Below are 19,504 nucleotides of genomic sequence, written 5' to 3' on the forward strand. Positions count from 1 at the left end.
CTTCGGTAACACATCCTCGTCTTCACCGGCTCCACTCTTGGTTATCTCGTCCCTTTACTTTCGCAAGCTTACTTGTGTTAAATCCCTTGCTTGCTTGTGTGCTTGTTGTCATTGCATCATATAGGTTGCTCACTTAGTTGCATATCTAGACAACCTACTTTGATGCAAAGTTTAAATTGGTAAAAGAAAAGCTAAAATTGTTAGTTGCCTATTCACCCCCCCTCTAGTCAACTATATCGATCCTTTCATCGGGGCAGGGGGCGACGGCGGTGATGCTAGGCTAGGCAGCGGCCTGGCGACCCAGCGGTGGTGCCCGACGGCGGGCGAGGTGGCGGAGTTGCTCCTTGGCGGCGGGGTGGCTTGGTGGCGCGGGGTGGCCGGCGGCGCGCCCCCGGCCTAGATCTGGCCCTGCGGACCCTATCTGGGTCCTAGCGGGCCGGCCCCCGGCGTGGCTTCGATGTCTTCCTGCGTGGTGCGGAGGAGGAGCAGCTTGGACCGAGGGCAGCGGCGCCGACGGCATGCCTGTTGTAGTGCGAAGGCGGGAGCTTTATGGGCTACTGAGGGGCCAGCCGGACATGTGGGTCCATGGGCCTGGTTTCCTTCTACTATTGCGTCCGGTCGGCTACCATCGTTGACGGTGGAGGTTGAGCCCTCCCTCGTGCCGACGGTGCTGCTGCCCCTAGTCCCGGCTCCTCTTCTTCGCTGTGCAGGCCTCACTTCGTGGGGCCGTGGGGATACGGCGTGGGAGGCTTCAAGACCGTGTTGGCGCAGAATGGTGGTCAGTTTGGTGGCGGGCTCCGGAGTGCCCGAGGTGAAGGTTGGGATCGGGAGAAATCCCTGTCGGCCTAGTCGATACCGACTCGGTGGCGCCTGAGGGTGTCGCTGGACCTTCATGGAGGGTGTCGGGGGCTACCCTTCCTTTCTCCTCGTTGCGTATCGGGGGAAACCCTTGGCAGCAATGTCGTCATCGTCGTGTCCCTTCCCGGAGGTGTTGATTGGTATCGACGCTTTGGAGTCTAGGAGCTTGGTGGGAGATCTCCGGTGGGCGCAGTGGTCGCGAGGCTTCTTCGTTTTTGTCGATCCGTCGTTGTCGACATTTGTTCCTTTTGTATTTTCTCCGTCGTTTCTTTTGGACGTGATTGTGCTGCTTCCACCCCAGCACCTATCGTTGGTTGTATCGGTTGGTTATTTTGTAATACAAAGGGGGAGGGCTTTTTCGGAATGTCTTCAGCAAGGAAATAGTGTTAGATCACAGGTTTTCATCAAAAGAGAAGGACTCAATAAGCTCCGGAAAATGCCTTCAGCAAGGAGCGTAAACCGGAAGGCCAAACCTAAGAGATTTTCAGAATTTAAAATTTAGTACTCAAAGAGCACCACCATAGACAAAGTCTTCTACACACCATAAAATTATCTAATATTGTCATATGGGGAAGCAACTTTCCTCATTTTGGAATAAGGTCTCTCCGGCCTCTCCCTACCTCGACGACATTCGGTTCGGCTCCGTCAAAGGGTCTGTGAGAGTTTGTGTCAGCAAATCTATTGGCTCTCTTTGGATACTGGTAATTCGTGTGTATCAAGAACCCCTGTTTATAATTAATAAAGAATGAAAAAGGCAAATCCTGTGATTAGTCCATATTAACCCTGTTTGCAAGCACACGAGTGGTTAATATGGACTAATCACAGGATTTGCCTTTTTCATTCTTTATTAATTATAAACAGGGGTTCTTGATACACACGAACACACGAGTGGTTAATATGGACTAATCACAGGATTTGCCTTTTTCATTCTTTATTAATTATAAACAGGGGTTCTTGATACACACGAATTACCAGTATCCAAAGAGAGCCAATTAGCACCGTCAACAATCGGCAAGCACCAAACATTAGTACGTAAAATATTTTTCTGTCTTCAACCAGGATATCTTCGAATTCTCATTTGCCCCAGTCAATTTAATTGCCATTTTGTTAAAAAAAAAGGAGATAAATTCTGTCCTAAGCATATTGCTTTGATGAGGCTTCGAGCAAGCAAACATTGCTTCACATTTTGATAAAAAATTATGAAACTGTTTCTCGTATAGGTGTTGTAAGTTGTAACACTTAATTGAACTGCTTCTATGATCCAAATCAAGCGCTCCGGTGGTAGTCACTAGTCAACCAAATATGGTCAACAAATAAAGGCCTTCCGAAATTCGCTCCTGCTGAAAGCAAACTATTCTTGCGAAATAGTAGTGCATTTAAAAGTGACCACGTGCTTAGCTCATACAAAGATACCTTTTGTCAACCCTCCCACCCAGAGTTAGAACTTCCATATGTTTTGTCACTTCTGCCACATTGCTGCAATAGGCTATGACAAACTATACTTGGACTGGTGTATTTAAAAGTCATCTTAGTTCATATACAAAGTAGCAAAGATACTATCCAGCGAAAGTGGCTGCTCGGGCAACAAAGAAGTGTACCTTCTAAAGAATTATTGTATTCTGAAAGACAAATGATGATTCAACCAAGTCGTAAAGGAGAATGTTGAACGCTCAATCCCCTTACCAATAGCGTACCTTTTAAAAATACAATTTTACTGTGGAAGAGAAATGATGTTTTGACCAAGTCATTGGAGGAAAATGTTGAACGCTCAATCATCTATCTCCTTTAAGAAGTGTTGCTATCATTCCCGACCTCAACGTCAACATTTCTCTTGTCCGTCGGAAATGAGGACTTTCGTATATTTCGTCACTTGTGTCACAATATGTAATACTATGCTCATAATTGTGATATAATGGTGTATTTAAATATCAGTACCTGCTTAGCTGACACAAAAGACTATTTGTTACAAGTATTTTTTTCAGTATACCTCCTAAGAAACAATGTTCCATGAAAAGTATGCTCAATTATTTATTCCCTTTAAAGTGTTGGTAACGTGTTGCTTTCATAAATCCTTCATTCCCTTTGTACTCAACATTTTGATCAATCAATCTTTATTAAGGAGTACATAAGTTTTGTAGGATATTTTTTATGGCAACAAGTTCATAAATAAGATTACAACACACTGGTTGTTTATAAAGGTAACGGTAGATCAATCAATCTTTATTAAGGAGAAAGCATATAACCAAGTGCATACATTGCAACAAACGCGTGCACCCATGGGCACATACCGCATTTCTACTTCAAAGATACCTACAGTTGGTAATTTTACGTAATGCAACATGGTACAGATACACAAAGCTCTGAAGCTCTCTGATAACAAAGGTGGCAGAGAAGCAAACAAGGAATGTAATTACTAACACAGTGATCTCTTCATTTGTAGGATGCTTTTCTGTACCATACGAGGAGGGCTGGTTGTCATTTGAATGAAGGTTGGGAGCCACAGATGAGTGGAAAGATAAGAGTGGATCACTAAGGAAAGACTGCTCATTGAAAGTGGAGAGTTGCCTAGTGTTTGGGACCTTCCCTGAGAGAAGCGGGTTGTATGAAACATTGAATTTGCTCAGTTTGGACAGCTTGTCTAGGCTTGATGGGAGTGCACCGGAGAAATTATTCCAAGACAAATCGAGGCTCCTGAGGGAATCCAGATGACCAATTTCGAATGGAATCTGACCAGAGAGAGAATTGCCGGATAAATTTAGAGCAACTAGCTAGTTGCATCCAACCAATTTCTGATGGTAGGTGTCCAGAGAGGCGGTTCCCATCAAGCAGGAGCAATCTAATGTTCTTCATTGCGCCAATTGTGGAGGGTATCTCTCCAGACAGTAGGTTTCCTGACAGCTGAACATACCCTAAGGCCGTTCGTAATGGTGAAGTTACTGGAAGTATGTCATACCCCATGAGGAGCCTGTTCCACATTGTTAGGCAGTTCTTCTGGGAGATCATCATTGATTCAACAAAGTCAAACTCTGAATAACTCGCCGGCACCCACCGGTACACAGGTAAACATTTACTCGTCGCGGACTTGATCAGTGAAGGATTGCTTCGATTCTTGACAAAGGTTGGACTGGGATTCCTCCCCATACTTGCCATCTCCGGTGGGATTTTGCCGGATATCCTGTTTCCGACAAGGTTGAGCCAGAGCAGGCTAGTACAGTTTCCTATCTCCCTTGGGATCTCTCCTGAAAGTTGGTTCTCAGCCAGCATCAACAAGAGAAGCGATGTTAGATTACCAATCTCTGGTGGGATCTTGCCAGAGAGGCTGTTGAATGACAAGTCGAATGCTTGGAGCCTCATAAGTCGTCCGTATGATGGTGGGATTTTACCATAGAAGTTATTATATGCAAGCACGAGGGATTCGATGCTCATCATGCTAGCGATCTCACTAGGAAGCTTGCCGGAGAATCTGTTAAAGCTGAGGTCAAGGAAGATGAGGTTTGGCAACTGTAAAATGCCAGAGGAGACAATGCCTCCACTGTAATTATTCTCTTGAAGCGCAAGGCTCTTCAGGCTCGTCAATTTTCCAAGGACTTGTTGCACCTCCCCTCCAAAATTATTGTCACTGATCTCCAGAAATTTTAGGTTGGTGCAGTTCATCAGCTCAAGTGGTATCTTGTGATGGAACTGGTTGCTCGAGAGAACCAGCTCCTCGAGCCCCGCAATCGAGCCAATTCCTGGTGGTATAGATCCACCAAAGCTATTGTTCCATAAGGACAGGGATCTCAAGTTTGAGCAATTGGCAATTGAATTTGGGAAATTGCCAGACAGTTGGTTGCTGGAGATGTCCACAACCTGCAGCTTGCACCCCTTTGGAAACGTGCTGGAAGGAATGCTCCCTGTGAGGTTGTTCTTCGAGGCTTTGAACCGTGTAAGCTTTTCGATCCCTTCCCATACAGCCTTTCCAGTGAATTGATTCCAGCTGAGATCAACGTCAGTGAGCTTGGTGCAGCCACTGAACAGCCCACTTATCCTGCCTGTGAGGTTATTGTTGGAGACCGTGATGACACTGAGGTTGCCGCAGATGGCCGGGAAGTTTTTCCTAATGTTGCCCTGGAACCGATTCTAAGATAGATCTAGTATGCGTATGTTGGTCAGGGTGGACACATCGAGGGCGCCACCGATGAGGTTGCTTGATAAGTTGAGGTACTGGAGGTCCCAGCAGTGCTTGAGATCAGGATGGAGTTGACCAGTGATACTGTTTGTCGAGAGATCGAGGTGCGTGAGCCGGGTGAGGCGCGAAAAGTTACCGAAGGATGGTCCGGCAATGTTGGAGCTCGAGAGGTCGAGATAAGTGACACGCCCTGCTGCATCACACTCAACGCCTTGGAGACGGCACGGCGAGGCCTCTGTCTCAGACCAGGTGTCATAGGCGCCACGGTTGATCGGGTTTTGCGCCTTCAGGAAGTTCTTCAGCTCACGGAGCACCTCCTTGTCACTATGCCCAAGAATCACCTCAGCTGTTGCGCCAAATTAAACCAGAGGCAATTAGATAGGATTAAGCAGGAAATGTACAGTGTGATCATACAAACAGGGGCCGTACCGATGATAAGTGCTTGGCAAAAGGCACTCAGAATATGGTGAAAAACGGCCATGGAGGATAAAGAAACAAGTGACTTCTGTTTGCAGCTTGTACAACAGCTTTATTGGTTCCCATCCTTGTGGACAAAAGAGCATTCATCTCCAAAATTGTGTGGCCAATTCTGAGATTTCACCATCATGAAAGTGTCTTTGGGGCCAAGGCAACCGGTCACCTAGTTACCTGTCTTTGGGGGCAGTCAAACTGGCCAAGTACAGCTGCCCTATAGTGGATGTTTGGATCCTTCCCTTCGCTGGAACCGGATTTATTGGATATGTAGAATTCTCCAATATTGTTCTTCTCCAAAGTTGTTTGGAAGCTCCTGAGGTATCTCTTATCTTGCAGTCGTCAGTTTTCCTGGACAGAAGAATTTTTGTTGTGATCTCAATGTTTGGCCGCTTCAGTTCTGGGATATTTCTTATTTGCGTTTGCTGGAAATGAATGTCTTGTGCGGTGTCATTCTGCCTGTGAACTACAACCTTTTTTATATTTTTAGCATTAAAAAGACAAAACAATAAGATATAGATCGCTGTAAGAGAATATATATTTAGTTAAACCCATAAATATTAGATATATTCATCTTTGATATTCAAGTTTGTGACTCTTACTCCCTCTGATTCATATTAGTTGTCGCTGAAACGGATGTATCTAGACGTATGTCAGTGCTAGATACATCCGTTTGAGCGACAACTAATTTGGGTCGGAGGGAGTAGTTAATTACCGAAAAAGACTTTCGGCCCGCTTTATATATAAAGCAAACCGCCTGAGCCAAACATCCAACAAAGGTTCACACCACACACACACGAAGAGTCAACACAAACACATAGTATCAGAGTAGTTAATTTATGCAGCTAACTAAAAATTTTAAGTGGGATAAATGTTTATTATAATCAAAAGTTTTCCTATGATTTAAAATCCTGATGGGCTATTTTGATTTTTCTAATAAAAATCAATTTTAATAATAATGGTTATGTTTTAATGGGTTTATATAATCATGAGCTACTCTTTAGTTTTGCTGTTTGATATTTAGTTATCTTAGAAAGACATATTACACACCTATACATTCTTATCTAAAATTGTGGCCAAAAGACCATTCTTCTCCAAAATTGTGTGGCCAATTCTGAGATTTCACCATCATGAAAGTGTCTTTGGGGCCAAGGCAGCCGTTCACATAGTTACCTGTCTTTGGGGGCAGGCAAACTGGTCAAGTATAGCTGCCCTGTAGTGGATGTTTGGACCCTTCCCTTCGCTGGAACCTGATTATTTGGGTATTTAGAATTCTCCAATATTCATCTGTTCTGTTGATTCTTCTCTAAAATTGTGGCCAAAAGCCCATAAGTGCATTCTTCTCCAAAATTGCATGGCCAGTTCTGAGATTTCACCATCATGAAAGTGTCTTTGGGGCCAAGGCAACTGTTCTTGTAGTTACCTGTCTTTGGGGGCAGGCAAACCGGTCAAGTATAGCTGCCCTATAGTGGATGTTTGGATCCTTCGCTGGAACCGGATTAATTGGGTATTTAGGATTCTCCAATATCCATCTGTTCTGTTGATTCTTCTCCAAAGTTGTTTGGAAGTTCCTGAGAAATCTCTTATCCTGCAGTTGTCAGTTTTCCTGGACACGAGAATTTGTGTTGTGATCTCAATGTTTGGCCGCTTCAGTTATAAGATATTTCTTATTTGCGTTTGCTGGAAATGAATGTCTTGTGAGGTGTCACTCCGCTCGTGAGCTACAACCCTTTTTATACTTTTAGCATTAAAAAGACAAAATTATAAGATATAGATCGCTGTAAGGGAATATATATTTAGTTAAATCCCATAATATTAGATATATCCATCTTTCATATTCAAGTTGTAAGTTAATTTATGAAGCTAACTATATTTTTTAAGTTGGAATTTATTATTATTATATTCTGGTAAAATTTGGGGGAAATTCTGTCGTGAGTCTCCCCCTGGACCCCCTCTTCCTTTTATTGCTCCTTTTCAGTTTAGTACCTGTACAACCTGAGAGTTACAAACACACACACACACACACACACACACGCGCGCTCGAACACCAACACTCCTTAGCATATTACTTTGAGGGCTTCGAGCACAAAAGCAAAGTATGAGAAAGCAAAGTGATTTACAAACACATACACAAAAGCAAAGTATGAGAAACAGTCTCATTTGTAAGTACTGATCCTTAGTCGATTTGTTTAATTGTCATTTGCTAAAAAACAGATAAATTCTGGCCTAAATATATTACTTTGAGGGATTCGAGCAAACAAACATTGCTTTTGTAAATCCTTAATTCCCCTTGTACTAAACATTTTGATCAAAAATTACGAAACTGTTTCTCATATATGTGTTGTAAGTTGCAACGCTTGACTCCAAAACTGAACTGCTTCTATGATCCAAATCAACCGCTCCAGTGGTAGTCACTAGTCAACCAAATATGGTCAACAAATGACGGCCTTCCGAAATTCGCTCCTGTTGAAAGCAAACTATTCTTGTTGAATAGTAGTACAAAGATACCTTTTGTCAACATTTCTCGCTCCCACCCAGAGTTAGAACCTCCATATATTTTGTCACTTCTGCCGCATTGCTGCAATAGGCTATGATAAACTATACTTGGACTGGTGTATTTAAAAGTCAGCTTAGTTCATACAAAGTAGCAAAGATACTATCCAGCGAAAGTGGCTGTTCGGGCAACAAAGAAGTGTACCTTCTAAAAATTTATTTTATTCTGAAAGACAAATGATAATTCAACCAAGTCGTAGAGGAGGATGTTGAACGCCCAATCCCCTTACCAACAAAATAGCGTACCTTCTAAAAAGATTATTTTACTGTGGAAGGGAAATGATGTTTTGACCAAGTCATTGGAGGAAAATGTTGAACGCTCGATCATCTATCTCCTTAGTGTTGGCAGCATTCCCTTGACCTCAACGTCAACATTTCTCTTGTCCGCCGGAAATTAGGACTTTCGTATATTTCGTCACTTGTGTCCCAATAGGAAATATTATGCTCATAATTGTGATATAACGGTGTATTTAAATATCAGTACCTGCTTAGCTGACACAAATGATTATTTGTTAAAAGTGTTTTTTAAGTATACCTCCTAAGAACATGAAAAGAACGCTCAATTATTTATTCCCTTTAAAGTGTTGGTAACGTGTTGCTTTCATAAATCCTTCATTCCCTTTGTACTCAACATTTTGATCGATCAATCTTTATTAAGGAGTTCAGCACAATGGTTAACACAACTTGCAACATAAGTTTTGTAGGATATTTTTATGGCAACAAGTTCACAAATAAGATTACAACACACTGGTTGTTTATAAAGGTAACAGTAGATCGATCAATCTTTATTAAGGAGAAAGCAGATAACGAAGTGCATACATTGCAACAAACGCGTGCACCCATGGGTACATACCGCATTTCTACTTCAAAGATTCCTAAAGTTGGTAATTTTACGTAATGCAACATGGTACAGATACACGAAGCTCTGAAGCTCTCTGATAACAAAGGTGGCAGAGAAGCAAACAAGGAATGTAACTACTAACACAGTGATCTCTTCATTTGTAGGATGCTTTTCTGTACCATACGTGGAGGGCTGGTTGTCATTTGAATGAGGGCTGGGAGCCGCAGGTGAGTGGAAAGATAAGAGTGGATCACCAAGGAAAGACTGCTCATTGAAAGTGGAGAGTTGCCCAGTGTTTGGGACCTCTCCTGAGAGAAGCGGGTTGTACGAAACGTTCAATGTACTTAGTTTAGACAGCTCGCCTAGGCTTGATGGGAGTGCGCCGGAGAAATTATTCCAGGACAAATCGAGGCTCTCGAGGGAATTCAGGTGACCCACCGTGAATGGAATCTGACCAGAAAAAGAATTGTTGGATAAATTTAGAGCAACCAGTTGCATCGAACTTATTTCTGATGGTAGGTGTCCAGAGAGCCGGTTGCCATCAAGCAGGAGCAAGCTAATGTTCTTCATTGCGCTAATTGTGGAGGGTATCTCCCCGCTCAGTAGGTTTCCTGACAGCTGAACATATCCTAAGGCTGTTCGTAATGGTGAAGATACTGGAAGTATGTCATACCCCATGAGGAGCCTGTTCCACATGGTTAGGCAGTTCTTCTGAGACATCATCATTGATTCAACAAAGTCAAACTCTGGATAACTTGCTGGCACCCACCGGTAAACAGCAAAACATTTACTCGTGGCAGACTTGATCAGTGAAGGATTTCTTCGGTTCTTGGCAAAGGTTGGACCGGGGTTCCTCCCCATATTTGTCATCTCAGGCGGGATTTTGCCGGATATCTGGTTTCCGACAAGGTTGAGCCAGAGCAAGCTAGTACAGTTTCCTATCTCTCTTGGGATCTCTCCTGAAAGTTGGTTCCCAGCCAGCATCAACAAGAGAAGCGATGCCAAATTACCAATCTCTGGTGGGATCTCGCCGGAGAGGTTGTTGTACGATAAGTCCAATGCTTGGAGCCTCAAGAGCCGACCATATGATGGTGGGATTTTACCAGAAAAGTTATTATTTGCAAGCACGAGGGATTCGATGCTTGTCATGCTAGCAATTTCATTAGGCAGCTTGCCGGAGAATTTGTTAAAGCTGAGGTCAAGATAGATGAGGTTTGGCAACTGTAGAATGCCAGAGGAGACAATGCCCCCACTGTAATTATTCCCTTGAAGCACAAGGCTCTTCAGGCTGGTTATTTTTCCAAGGACTTGTTGCACCTCCCCTCCAAAGGTATTGCGACTGATCTCCAAATTTTTTAGGTTGGTGCAGTTCATCAGCTCAAGTGGTATCTTGTGATGGAACTGGTTGCTCGAGAGACCCAGCTCTTCGAGTCCCGCAATCGAGCCAATTCCTGGTGGTATAGATCCACCAAAGCTATTGTTCCATAGGGACAGGGTTTTCAAGCTTGTGCAATTGGCAATTGAATTTGGGAAACTGCCAGACAGTTGGTTGCTGGAGATATCCAGAGACTGCAACTTGCACCCCTTGGGAAACGTGCTGGAAGGAATGACCCCTGTGAGGTTGTTCGCTGTGGCCGTGAACCGTGTAAGCCTTTCGACCCCTTTCCATACAGCCTTTCCGGTGAATTGGTTCCAGCTCAGATCAACATCACTAAGCTTGGAGCAGCCACTGAACAGCCCACTTATCCTGCCTGTGAGGTTGTTGCTGGATACAGCAATAACACTGAGGTTGCGGCAGATGGACGGGAAGTTTGTCCTAATGTCACCCTGGAACCGATTCTGGGATAGATCCAGTATGCGCAGGTTGGTCAGGGTGGACACATCAAGGGCGCCACCAATGAGGTTGCTTGATAAGTTGAGGTACTGGAGACCCCGGCAGTGCTTGAGATCTGGATGGAGTTGGCCAGTAATACTGTTTGCTGAGAGATCGAGGTGCGTGAGCCGGTTGAGGCGTGAAAAGTTACCGAAGGACGGCCCAGCGATGCTGGAACTCGAGAGGTCGAGATAACTGACACGGCCGGCCGCGTCACACCCAACGCCTTGGAGACGGCATGGCGAGACCTCGGCCTCCGACCAAGTGTCATAGGCGCCACGGTTGATCGGGTTTTGCGCCTGCAGGAAGCTCTTCAGTTCGCGGAGCACCTCCCTATCACTTTGCCCCAGGATCACCTCAGCTGTTGCAGCAGCGCCATATTAAATCAGAGGCCATCGTTAATCTGGATTAAGCAAAAAATGCAACGTAACGTGCGACTGATCACACAGGCAGGAGGATTCCAATACATACCGATGATAAGTGCCTGGAAAAATGCACCGAGAATGTGGTGAAAAGCAGCCATGGAACAGGATAGAGAAACAAGTGTTAGGAGTTTGGTTTGCAGCTTGTACCTCAGTTTTTATAGGATCCTCATCCTTGTCGGCAGAACAGGACTACGCACGCGCAAAATTCTTCAAGAATCTGACGACTCTTCTGCAGACCACTTGTGAGATTTCACCATCAGTACCACTTGTCTCTCGGGCCAGGCCAACCGGTCAAGAACTGGATGTGTGAGTGTGTGATCCCCCTGACCCAGGATTCTTCAAAAGAGGTATAACTCTGGTGGTTCTTCTCCAAAATTGTTTGGCCCCTTCTGAGATATTTCCTATCTTGCATTTTTCAACTCACACAACTTGGACTACTAGCGATTTTCTTGAACACTAAAATCGTTTATTGTGATCTCAATTTATTCAAAAGGCCAGAGACCGATCTTTATAAAGGAAAGAAAATAGTTACAGTCGCAGCCGAAGTTCTAACTCAGCACCAAGATTGTGACATTGTGTTGAAGTAGGAGAGGAACAATCAACCAAAATGACAGCCACAAGAAACTGCGACCAGCATTGCCCTAGAGTTGAAAAGATGAAAGTAGCCTGTAGCTCTCCACACTCTCAAGTCTTCCCTGAGAGCCTCAAAAAACCCAGGGACCGAGCTATTGGAGTCATCGAAAAATTCTGGTATGATAGGGAAGTCTGCCTTAGCCTACTCGCGCACGCTGGTCTAAATTTGCTGCGAGAATCTGCAGTGGACGTCGCATTATTCGGCCAACTGAATGTTATCGGCCGTGAAGCCACGTTGATGAACAAGTACTCAAGTAGCCACATGAAGAACTTGCAGATGGGAGGGGGCTCTAGACTTCACATCGCTCCGGCAGTGGCAAAAGCCGGAATTGGCAGTGAAGAAGAGGCGGTAGGCCCTGCTCACGGTGAAAATGCCGTCAGTTGAGGCAAATCCTATTCAGGCCCGTTAGCTGGGTTCAAAAAATGATGCAGCCCCAGAATTCGAACCCGCGACCACCACGACCATATCATCACTAGGCCATCGGAGGACTAGTGCTTTCTAAGCTTTTTTCTTTCTTTTATTCCACATTTCAATCGCGGGGATCCCCCGGTTCTGAGAAGCTTCCCAAACCAGATTTTTACCGTTCGCTGGTCATTTCCAGGGCGGTTTTATTCGAGTTTCTTTTTTTCTTTTTCCTTTTTTAAAGATTCGTGTCTTCTGAAATAAAATGATAAACTTTTTTAAAATTCGATGGATTTTAAAAAAATGATAAAGTTTTTTCAAATTCTATGAAATATTTTGAAATTCGATGAGCTTTTTTAAAAATTCATGATTTTTTGAATTTAATGAACTTTTTAAAAATTCAATGAACTTTTTTTCAATTTTGTGAACTTATTTCGAAATCGGTGATTTAAAAAAATCAGTGAGATTTTTCAAAATAAATGAACATTTTCAAATTGGATGATTTTTTAAAAAAATCGATGAACTTTTTTCAAATTCGATGTTGTTTTTCTCAAAATCGAAGAACTTTTTTTCATGATTCGTGTTTTTTTACTTGTGCATATTTTTTTCCCAAATTTTGTGAACTTTTTAACCCACGAATATTTTTAATAAATCTATGAACTTTTTTTTATTTCATGAACATATTCAAAATCATTAAAAAAACGAAGACCGGTGTTTTTCCTGAACCAGCAGCGCGACACTATGGAAAATATACAACGAGGTGAGCTGATGGAGTGAACAGTTTTTTCTTCAACGAGTGAGCGAAAATGAATCGAGAGAGAGCAAGGGAGCGATGTTATAATGGGTCGCGGCCCACTGTTGGTCGTTGTAGGCGCCACTTCTCCAACGGGCGCCTACAGCGCCGACCAGGAGCTCCCGTCAGTGGAGGGTAGGGGTGGATTAACGAGCTACCCGGCTCGTTAAGCTCGTGCTCATTGAGGCTCGGTTCATTAAGCTTGTTAAGCTTAACAAGCAAAAAACTCTAATCGGCTATGTTCATTAATAGCTTGTTAAGCTCGCGAGCGGTCGCGAGAACTCGTTGACAGACATTACCCTTTTTGCTTTAGTTGTGATGTGTTTTTTATGAAGGAAGAAAGTTACCATATTAGGGGGTATGATAGTTATTGTCTCCTCTGGGCTAGGTTGGGTAGATTAGATCTAATAGATGGTTGAAGTGCCAAGCAATGTTGCCACATAACATAAAAATATGTGTTGTGTTGTATTAGCGAGCTTAACAAGCTACTCGTGAAACTCGTTAGCTCGCTACGTTTAACGAGCTGAAACCTGTGCTTGGCTTTGTTCATTAAAAAGTGAGCTACGAGCTTAACAAGCCGAGCTATCGAGTTTTCATTAAGCTTGCGAGCTGCGAGCTTTGATCCAGCCATAGTGGAGGGGGGCGATGTTGCTTTGTCTTTTTTCTGGATAGTGAGGCCCGCCCAGCTTGTGTGGGCCTTTGTGTCTTCTTGTTAGACTGTTTTGGGTTGGAACGAATCATGGCGCACTAGCTAGGTGAGATTTAAGTGTCCCCTCAAAAAGAAAGGGTGAGATTTAACCATTTCTCGTACGACGACGCGAGAATTAGCGACTCAAAATATATAAATCGTGTAAGGAAACACATGGATAGCACATTGAAGTCAATCTGTAAAATGAAGAAAATATGTAGTATGAGAATATGAATCACTATGTATTTAGGTCGTTGGAAGCATGTTATATGAACCAACAAAGCATGTTCATGTTAAGTTGATATGAAAGCAAAATTCAATGGGCAACGAAGCAAAATTCCTGGTAAACCGAAACTTACTTTTAGTCATGGGAAATAAAAATATGACCCTAATAAGTGCCACATGTCAGATACGAGCATATGGCAACTCTGAACATTTTTTATGACAAGTTAGTTATGCGAGGATGGCAACTGTAGTTGCCAAACATGACAACTTTCATGCTTCAGTTTATTTTTGATAGAAATATGCCTCGTGTCACTGGAATTTCCCATCCTTGTGTCATTGGAATTGCCATAGAAAAACTTCAGGGCCAGAGTGCCACGCACCTGACATGTGGCACTTACCACCTGAGTAAAAATATAGGAACAAAAGGTATTTTTTTAGTTACACTGCAAGCTAATTTTTGGTAATGTTGTGTACATATCTTGCTTCGTAGAGCATCTCCAACAGTTTCAGTGAAAAACTCTCCGTGGTGTCTATATAATTTAGAGGAAGTTCCCAGGGAAGGTCTTTTATCAGTATCTGTAAGAACTTCTAAAAGTGGTTTTTGGTGGTGGCGTAACGGTGACGACAAACTCCGATTGCGGCTCACAACGGACAATGGTGGTCGGTGGTTAGTGGCGGCGCGGCGGACGATGGTGATGGCGCAATGGTCGGCGACGACAGCGCGGTGGGTGTAGCGGCGGTGCGGCGGATGCAGGTCACGGTTAGCTGATGTCATTTTTATGCGAAGGGCCATCTTTCCGCTGATGGAGCAGAAGTTTGAGAGAATTTACAAGATCCCATCAAATTTTGCCCGGGAACTGTTGAAGAACTTTTTTTTTACCCAATTCTTCTTAAACGGTAGTCATTTTATGGATACGAAAACCTCGGACGGAACAAACTGCATGGCGGGAAAGATTATTTCGCTAGAGTTATCATCTTTATTAAAAAAAATAGAATTACTTCGCAGTACTAGTTTCTAGAGTGATGTCTACCAAGTGGTCTGCTTGGTAAGCTATCTACAAAAATATTGAAATCACGTGATGTCTGGAAAGTTATTGTACCTATACCTAGGGTTCAGCGTCGGTGGTGCACGGTTGCAAGGAAATAAAACGAAGGCGGTAGTGGTTTTTGATAAAAAAGGAAAAAGGACGAAGGTGTGTCCGCCGGGGAAACGAAACCGTGTCCTCTACGTGAGCCTCCCCCTTCCTTCCAACTGCGTGTATAAGCCATCAGATCCCCAAAGAAGTCTGTACCTTTTCCACCGAGGCCAACGGAACAACCAAGGAGTCTGTCTACCGATGTCGATGGCCGCCGCGCAGATCCACCGTAGTCGAGGCCTGCTGGTGGTTGAACACCCCACCAAGGGCAACTTCGTCTTCGAGTTCAACCTGAACCGTCTATTCTCCGGCGAACCCGACCAGGAGTTCCCACCGATTCTCAGCCTTCCCGACCCCGTCGCCAAGTTCAACAGCGTACAACCCACGGAAAACATGGCCATCACCGTCTCCGGCAACCTCATCGTTGCCGCCACCTCCCTGTCCCGGACTCTGCTCTACGACACCGACTCGCGCTCCGCCTCCACCGGCCCGGACATGCTGTCCGGCAAAATCGATATCCTCCTCGTCCCCGTCGCAGACGGTACGTTCTTCGCCATGTCCTTCTACCCGCACCTCGACGACACTCCCCACGCCGAGCTTCTGGCCAGCAACACGGACGACGCCGGCGGTCGCTTGGCCTGGCACCCCATCCCGGATCCACCGCTGTCGTCCATCCCTCGCCCTCGCTTCAAGAGGGAGTGGCACATCTCGGGCTACTTTGTCGCGGGCACACGCGTCTGGGTCTCCTTCTTGGATGAAGGCACTTTCTCCTTCGACACGGCGTGCCGCCGGTGGCGCAGGGAAGGCACCTGGAAGCTGCCCGTGACGGGCCGGGCCCTTTTGATCCCAGACTTCCTGGGCGGCGGCCGGCAGCTGCTCTTTGGCTTTTCCTCCGGGCATCGCCATTTTTGCGCCCGGCGGATGAAGGCCTCCGGTGATCATCAAGGCCTGGCCGGAGGCCATCCCCTCCCGGCTGGTCTGGCGTGCCAGATACTTCACAGAAGCACACACCGCCGCCTTTGCCTACTACGGGGCCGGCAGATTTTGCATCTCGACGGTCATCATCACCGGGTACTTCCCTCAAAAGCCTATCAACATGGACGAAGTGCTCAATCTACCACGCCGCGCCGTCTCCATCGTGGCCGTCGAGGTCACCCCGGGAATGCAGTTGATTAAGCGCAAACTCGAATGCTACTCCATGCCAGCAGAAGCGCATGTAGGGGACGTCATCTAGACGGATGTAGCCAAGCTCATGCATGGCCAAGGTTGATCCACGTTATAAAAAAAAAAGGCAACACGTTAGCTTTATCCCCTTTCTTGTTCCGACATTCTTCCATCCCGTCCTTAAGAGCATCTCCAACAGGCGCATAAAAACTGCTTCGCACGTTAAAATTTAGGTTTTTTTGGCGCCGAACATCTTCAGCAAAAGCTGTAAAAGAGTGCGCGCGCGAAAAAGGTTTGAGCACGCTCTAAAAAAGCGCAATCCGAATATGCAAATTTGGGGCGCTGGATTACGCGCGCGTTTTTGGACATCTGCTAAATCAATGTTGGGTACGGCGCGCTAAAAGTGCTACAGTAGTGCGCTAAAACTATTTTAGCGCGCGAAACTTTTGTGCGCCTGTTGGAGATGCTCTAATGATCACCAAAAGTCAAGAACTAAGATGCCGAAGCTGACTGCTGAACACATCCGCCTTCACCGAGTAAACTCCTCGAGATGCATACTCTGGAGCTTTGTAACCACTTGACAGTGCAAACAAAAGACCTTTTTTTCGAGAGTACGCGAATGTGTATCATATTTTTATAGAAGGCAAATTTGAATTATAAGAAGACTACCACTTGTTACGAACAACAAGCATAGTGCAAACACCACATCAGGCTAGTCCAGAAACTACCACCACCGACAACACAACTACAAAGCAAAAAAGCCTGTCCAAAAACAGATCTACATCGCCGCGTCTCGACCAACACCGGTTACCTCTAAAGGCAACAACAACTCCGGATGAACTTCCCTTGTCGACGCACCATCCACCCTTAGATGCCTAAAAGGAGGTGGCAAGTAGATGGCGGAACTTGGTTGGTCCAATAAAGGCATCGTCTTGGATTCACCAGCGATGATGTACATTGCGCCACTTAAGATCGTCTTGGACAGCGGCGAGCACCGTAAGTAGCACAACATGGAACCTCAAGACCGTGTCTTCAAGCGTGATGCTCCCAACAGAGTAGCAGCGTAGAAGACGCCGCCATCACGCCGATTCAACTCCAAACCTAGGCTTTCGCCTGAACACCGCTACCAATCCCAAGAGCAAACGGTGGAGATGCCAACACACCTCGACGATGCCTCCAAGGAGGGGAACGGCACCCACGAGCGCCGTCGCCGCTAGCACCGACCAAGCAGGGGCAGGAATTTCTTCCAGATCGCCACACACCTCTCCATCCCTTCCCTCCGGATTGGGCCCAAACCATCCAAGTTGGCACTCCGCCACCGCCGCAGCACTTAGCTAGCATAGCTGAGAAGTCAAGATCACCCAAGACCCGCACAGCTAGGAGCGCACAGCCCTACTTCTAGTACCTCCACAGTTGAAAACTCGCCAAGGGTCGCCGGACTGCACACCTAGCCATTAGGCCAACTCCCAGCACACGTCTATGCTGCGGCCCTACAGCCCATATTGGGCCCATCCGGCCCGAGCCACCACCTCCAACACCCATGACCACGAAGACCAGGAGGGGCGCCACAACGGAGGCCCCGAGAACCATGATGTGCTCGGCTGCTGCAAGCGCAACAACTCCTGGCCGAGCCCCGCCACGCCACCCAGGCCAATCCGCGCCGCCGCCTCATCTCGTATCGTCGCCTCCAGGAAGGGCCATCACGCCGCGATCGTCTCCTCCCAGGAACCCCAGCCACGCATCTCCGCCCCGATGGGCCGCTCCGCCATGTGCCGTCACACCAGCTCCAGATCTTGCAGCGAGCAGCGCCACATCTCCCACCACTGTGAGGGCCACGCCTGACCAGCGAGTGCGCACGAGCCAGATCCCGCCGCCGTCGGCCGCCAATGGGCTTTGCCCGCCGACGTGCGCCGATGGCGACGAGGGGGGAGGAGGGAGAGGGGGCGGCGGCGGTTAGGGTTTCCGCCTGAGCCGACCCTAGGGAGCGACATGGAGGAGGGGGCGGTCATGTAGCCAGCAAGTGAGGTAAAAAAGCAAACAAAAGACATCAGAACTGTAATTTTGGACATATGAACACAAATGATGGAATCTATCAAGATTGACCTATCAGGCAGCTCATACCAAGTGCTCACAACCATGATTGTATGCTCTTCTACTACGTCTGAGCTCAGTCTTCTGTTATTACTACCTCCGTCCTGATTTATTGGTCTTCATTGTATTTTGTCAAATTTTGACTATAAATTTAACTAATAGAATGTTCATGCATGTCACAAAAAATTATATCATTGAAAATTATGTTCAAATACGAATCCAACAATATAATTTTTGCTGACATGCATTAACATTTTATTAGTTAAATATTTTATCAAAATTTGACACAAATTATAAAGGAGACCAATAAACTATGACGGGGGTAGTATAATCTAAGAGGATATACTGCTTGGTTTCAAGTCGCAGGACACTCCAGCCTTTGTGGAGGCTAACAAACCCTTCTATTAACCCATTCTTTTATTATCTTGATGAGTCGCTTAGACCAGTCTACCAACGACCTTTTTGTTTTGTTTTCCGTTTTTTTTCCTTTTTACGGAAAATGACCCAAAGAAAAATGTTCAACTAAAGATTATCTATTGGATAAAGTAATTTAATTTATATTTTTACTAGCAAACATGCCCGTGCGTTGTAAGGGGGGAACAACAACCCTCACACGCCCTTACCACCGAGCATGGCTAAAGACCTCACCCTCATGCCCCTAATATAATAAACATGACTAATACCTCATCCTCATGCCCACATCTTCTATTTTAGTATAACACCAGGCCCATATTTCCGCTCGTCTTCTTTGCTGTCCTTGTCGTCGGTGGTATCACTAACCAAGGTTGGCAAGATCTAATAGCTGGATCGTTGAGCCTCCTTCGTGTCCGGCGAGATCAAGAACGTTGAATAAATATATTTTGTATCATCTGACTAATATAATAGGGAAAAGCACTGCATATAATATATGTCTGTGTTATTATCATGTAAGTTGAGTAGTTTGTGTCACATAGATCATGAAACCTTAGTTGGACTCCTCATCCATTTTGACGGGTGTCATTGGGCCGAGCGAGGCTGGTCGTACATGAAGACGCGACGGAGACAAAGATTGCTTTCATAACCCTAGTTTAATAAATTAAACTGAAACAATGCATACGTGGGCATATTTCAAAAATTGACCTAGTTTTATTAATAGGTATAGATTTAAAAATATGTTAGCTACAGTACCTTCCAGTTTTCCAA

The 19,504-nt window shown here is 45.3% G+C and overlaps 2 protein-coding genes across 2 annotated transcripts; both read right to left on the reverse strand.

The window, feature by feature from the left end:
* Positions 1 to 3,158: 3,158 nt before the first annotated feature.
* On the reverse strand, positions 3,159 to 5,507 carry LOC123164317 (probable LRR receptor-like serine/threonine-protein kinase At1g74360). The gene is made up of 4 exons (XM_044581741.1): positions 5,456 to 5,507; positions 5,020 to 5,372; positions 3,767 to 4,965; positions 3,159 to 3,549 (listed from the first exon to the last, which is right to left on the reverse strand). The coding sequence occupies exons 1-4, from the start codon at positions 5,505 to 5,507 to the stop codon at positions 3,159 to 3,161; spliced, it is 1,995 nt and encodes a 664-aa protein (XP_044437676.1).
* Positions 5,508 to 8,915: 3,408 nt separating this feature from the next.
* Positions 8,916 to 11,322, reverse strand: LOC123168011 (probable LRR receptor-like serine/threonine-protein kinase At1g74360). Its single transcript, XM_044585874.1, has 2 exons — positions 11,236 to 11,322; positions 8,916 to 11,125 (listed from the first exon to the last, which is right to left on the reverse strand). The coding sequence occupies exons 1-2, from the start codon at positions 11,285 to 11,287 to the stop codon at positions 8,916 to 8,918; spliced, it is 2,262 nt and encodes a 753-aa protein (XP_044441809.1). The 5' UTR covers positions 11,288 to 11,322.
* Positions 11,323 to 19,504: the final 8,182 nt, after the last annotated feature.

Source organism: Triticum aestivum, chromosome 7D (assembly GCF_018294505.1).
Source record: "Triticum aestivum cultivar Chinese Spring chromosome 7D, IWGSC CS RefSeq v2.1, whole genome shotgun sequence".
NCBI classification, from domain to species: domain Eukaryota; kingdom Viridiplantae; phylum Streptophyta; class Magnoliopsida; order Poales; family Poaceae; genus Triticum; species Triticum aestivum.

What these genes read in the sequence shown, in the direction of transcription:
- LOC123164317 (XM_044581741.1), bottom strand. Translation starts at nt 5,507, where the DNA reads ATGGCCGTTTTTCACCATATTCTGAGTGCCTTTTGCCAAGCACTTATC. An exon ending in TTGCCAAGCACTTATCATCG is followed by an intron (nt 5,373 to 5,455) that starts GTACGGCCCCTG and finishes TTGGCGCAACAG; the next exon opens with CTGAGGTGATTCTTGGGCAT. An exon ending in TCATCGGTGGCGCCCTCGAT is followed by an intron (nt 4,966 to 5,019) that starts GTGTCCACCCTG and finishes AATCGGTTCCAG; the next exon opens with GGCAACATTAGGAAAAACTT.
- LOC123168011 (XM_044585874.1), bottom strand. Translation starts at nt 11,287, where the DNA reads ATGGCTGCTTTTCACCACATTCTCGGTGCATTTTTCCAGGCACTTATC. An exon ending in TTTCCAGGCACTTATCATCG is followed by an intron (nt 11,126 to 11,235) that starts GTATGTATTGGA and finishes CTGCTGCAACAG; the next exon opens with CTGAGGTGATCCTGGGGCAA.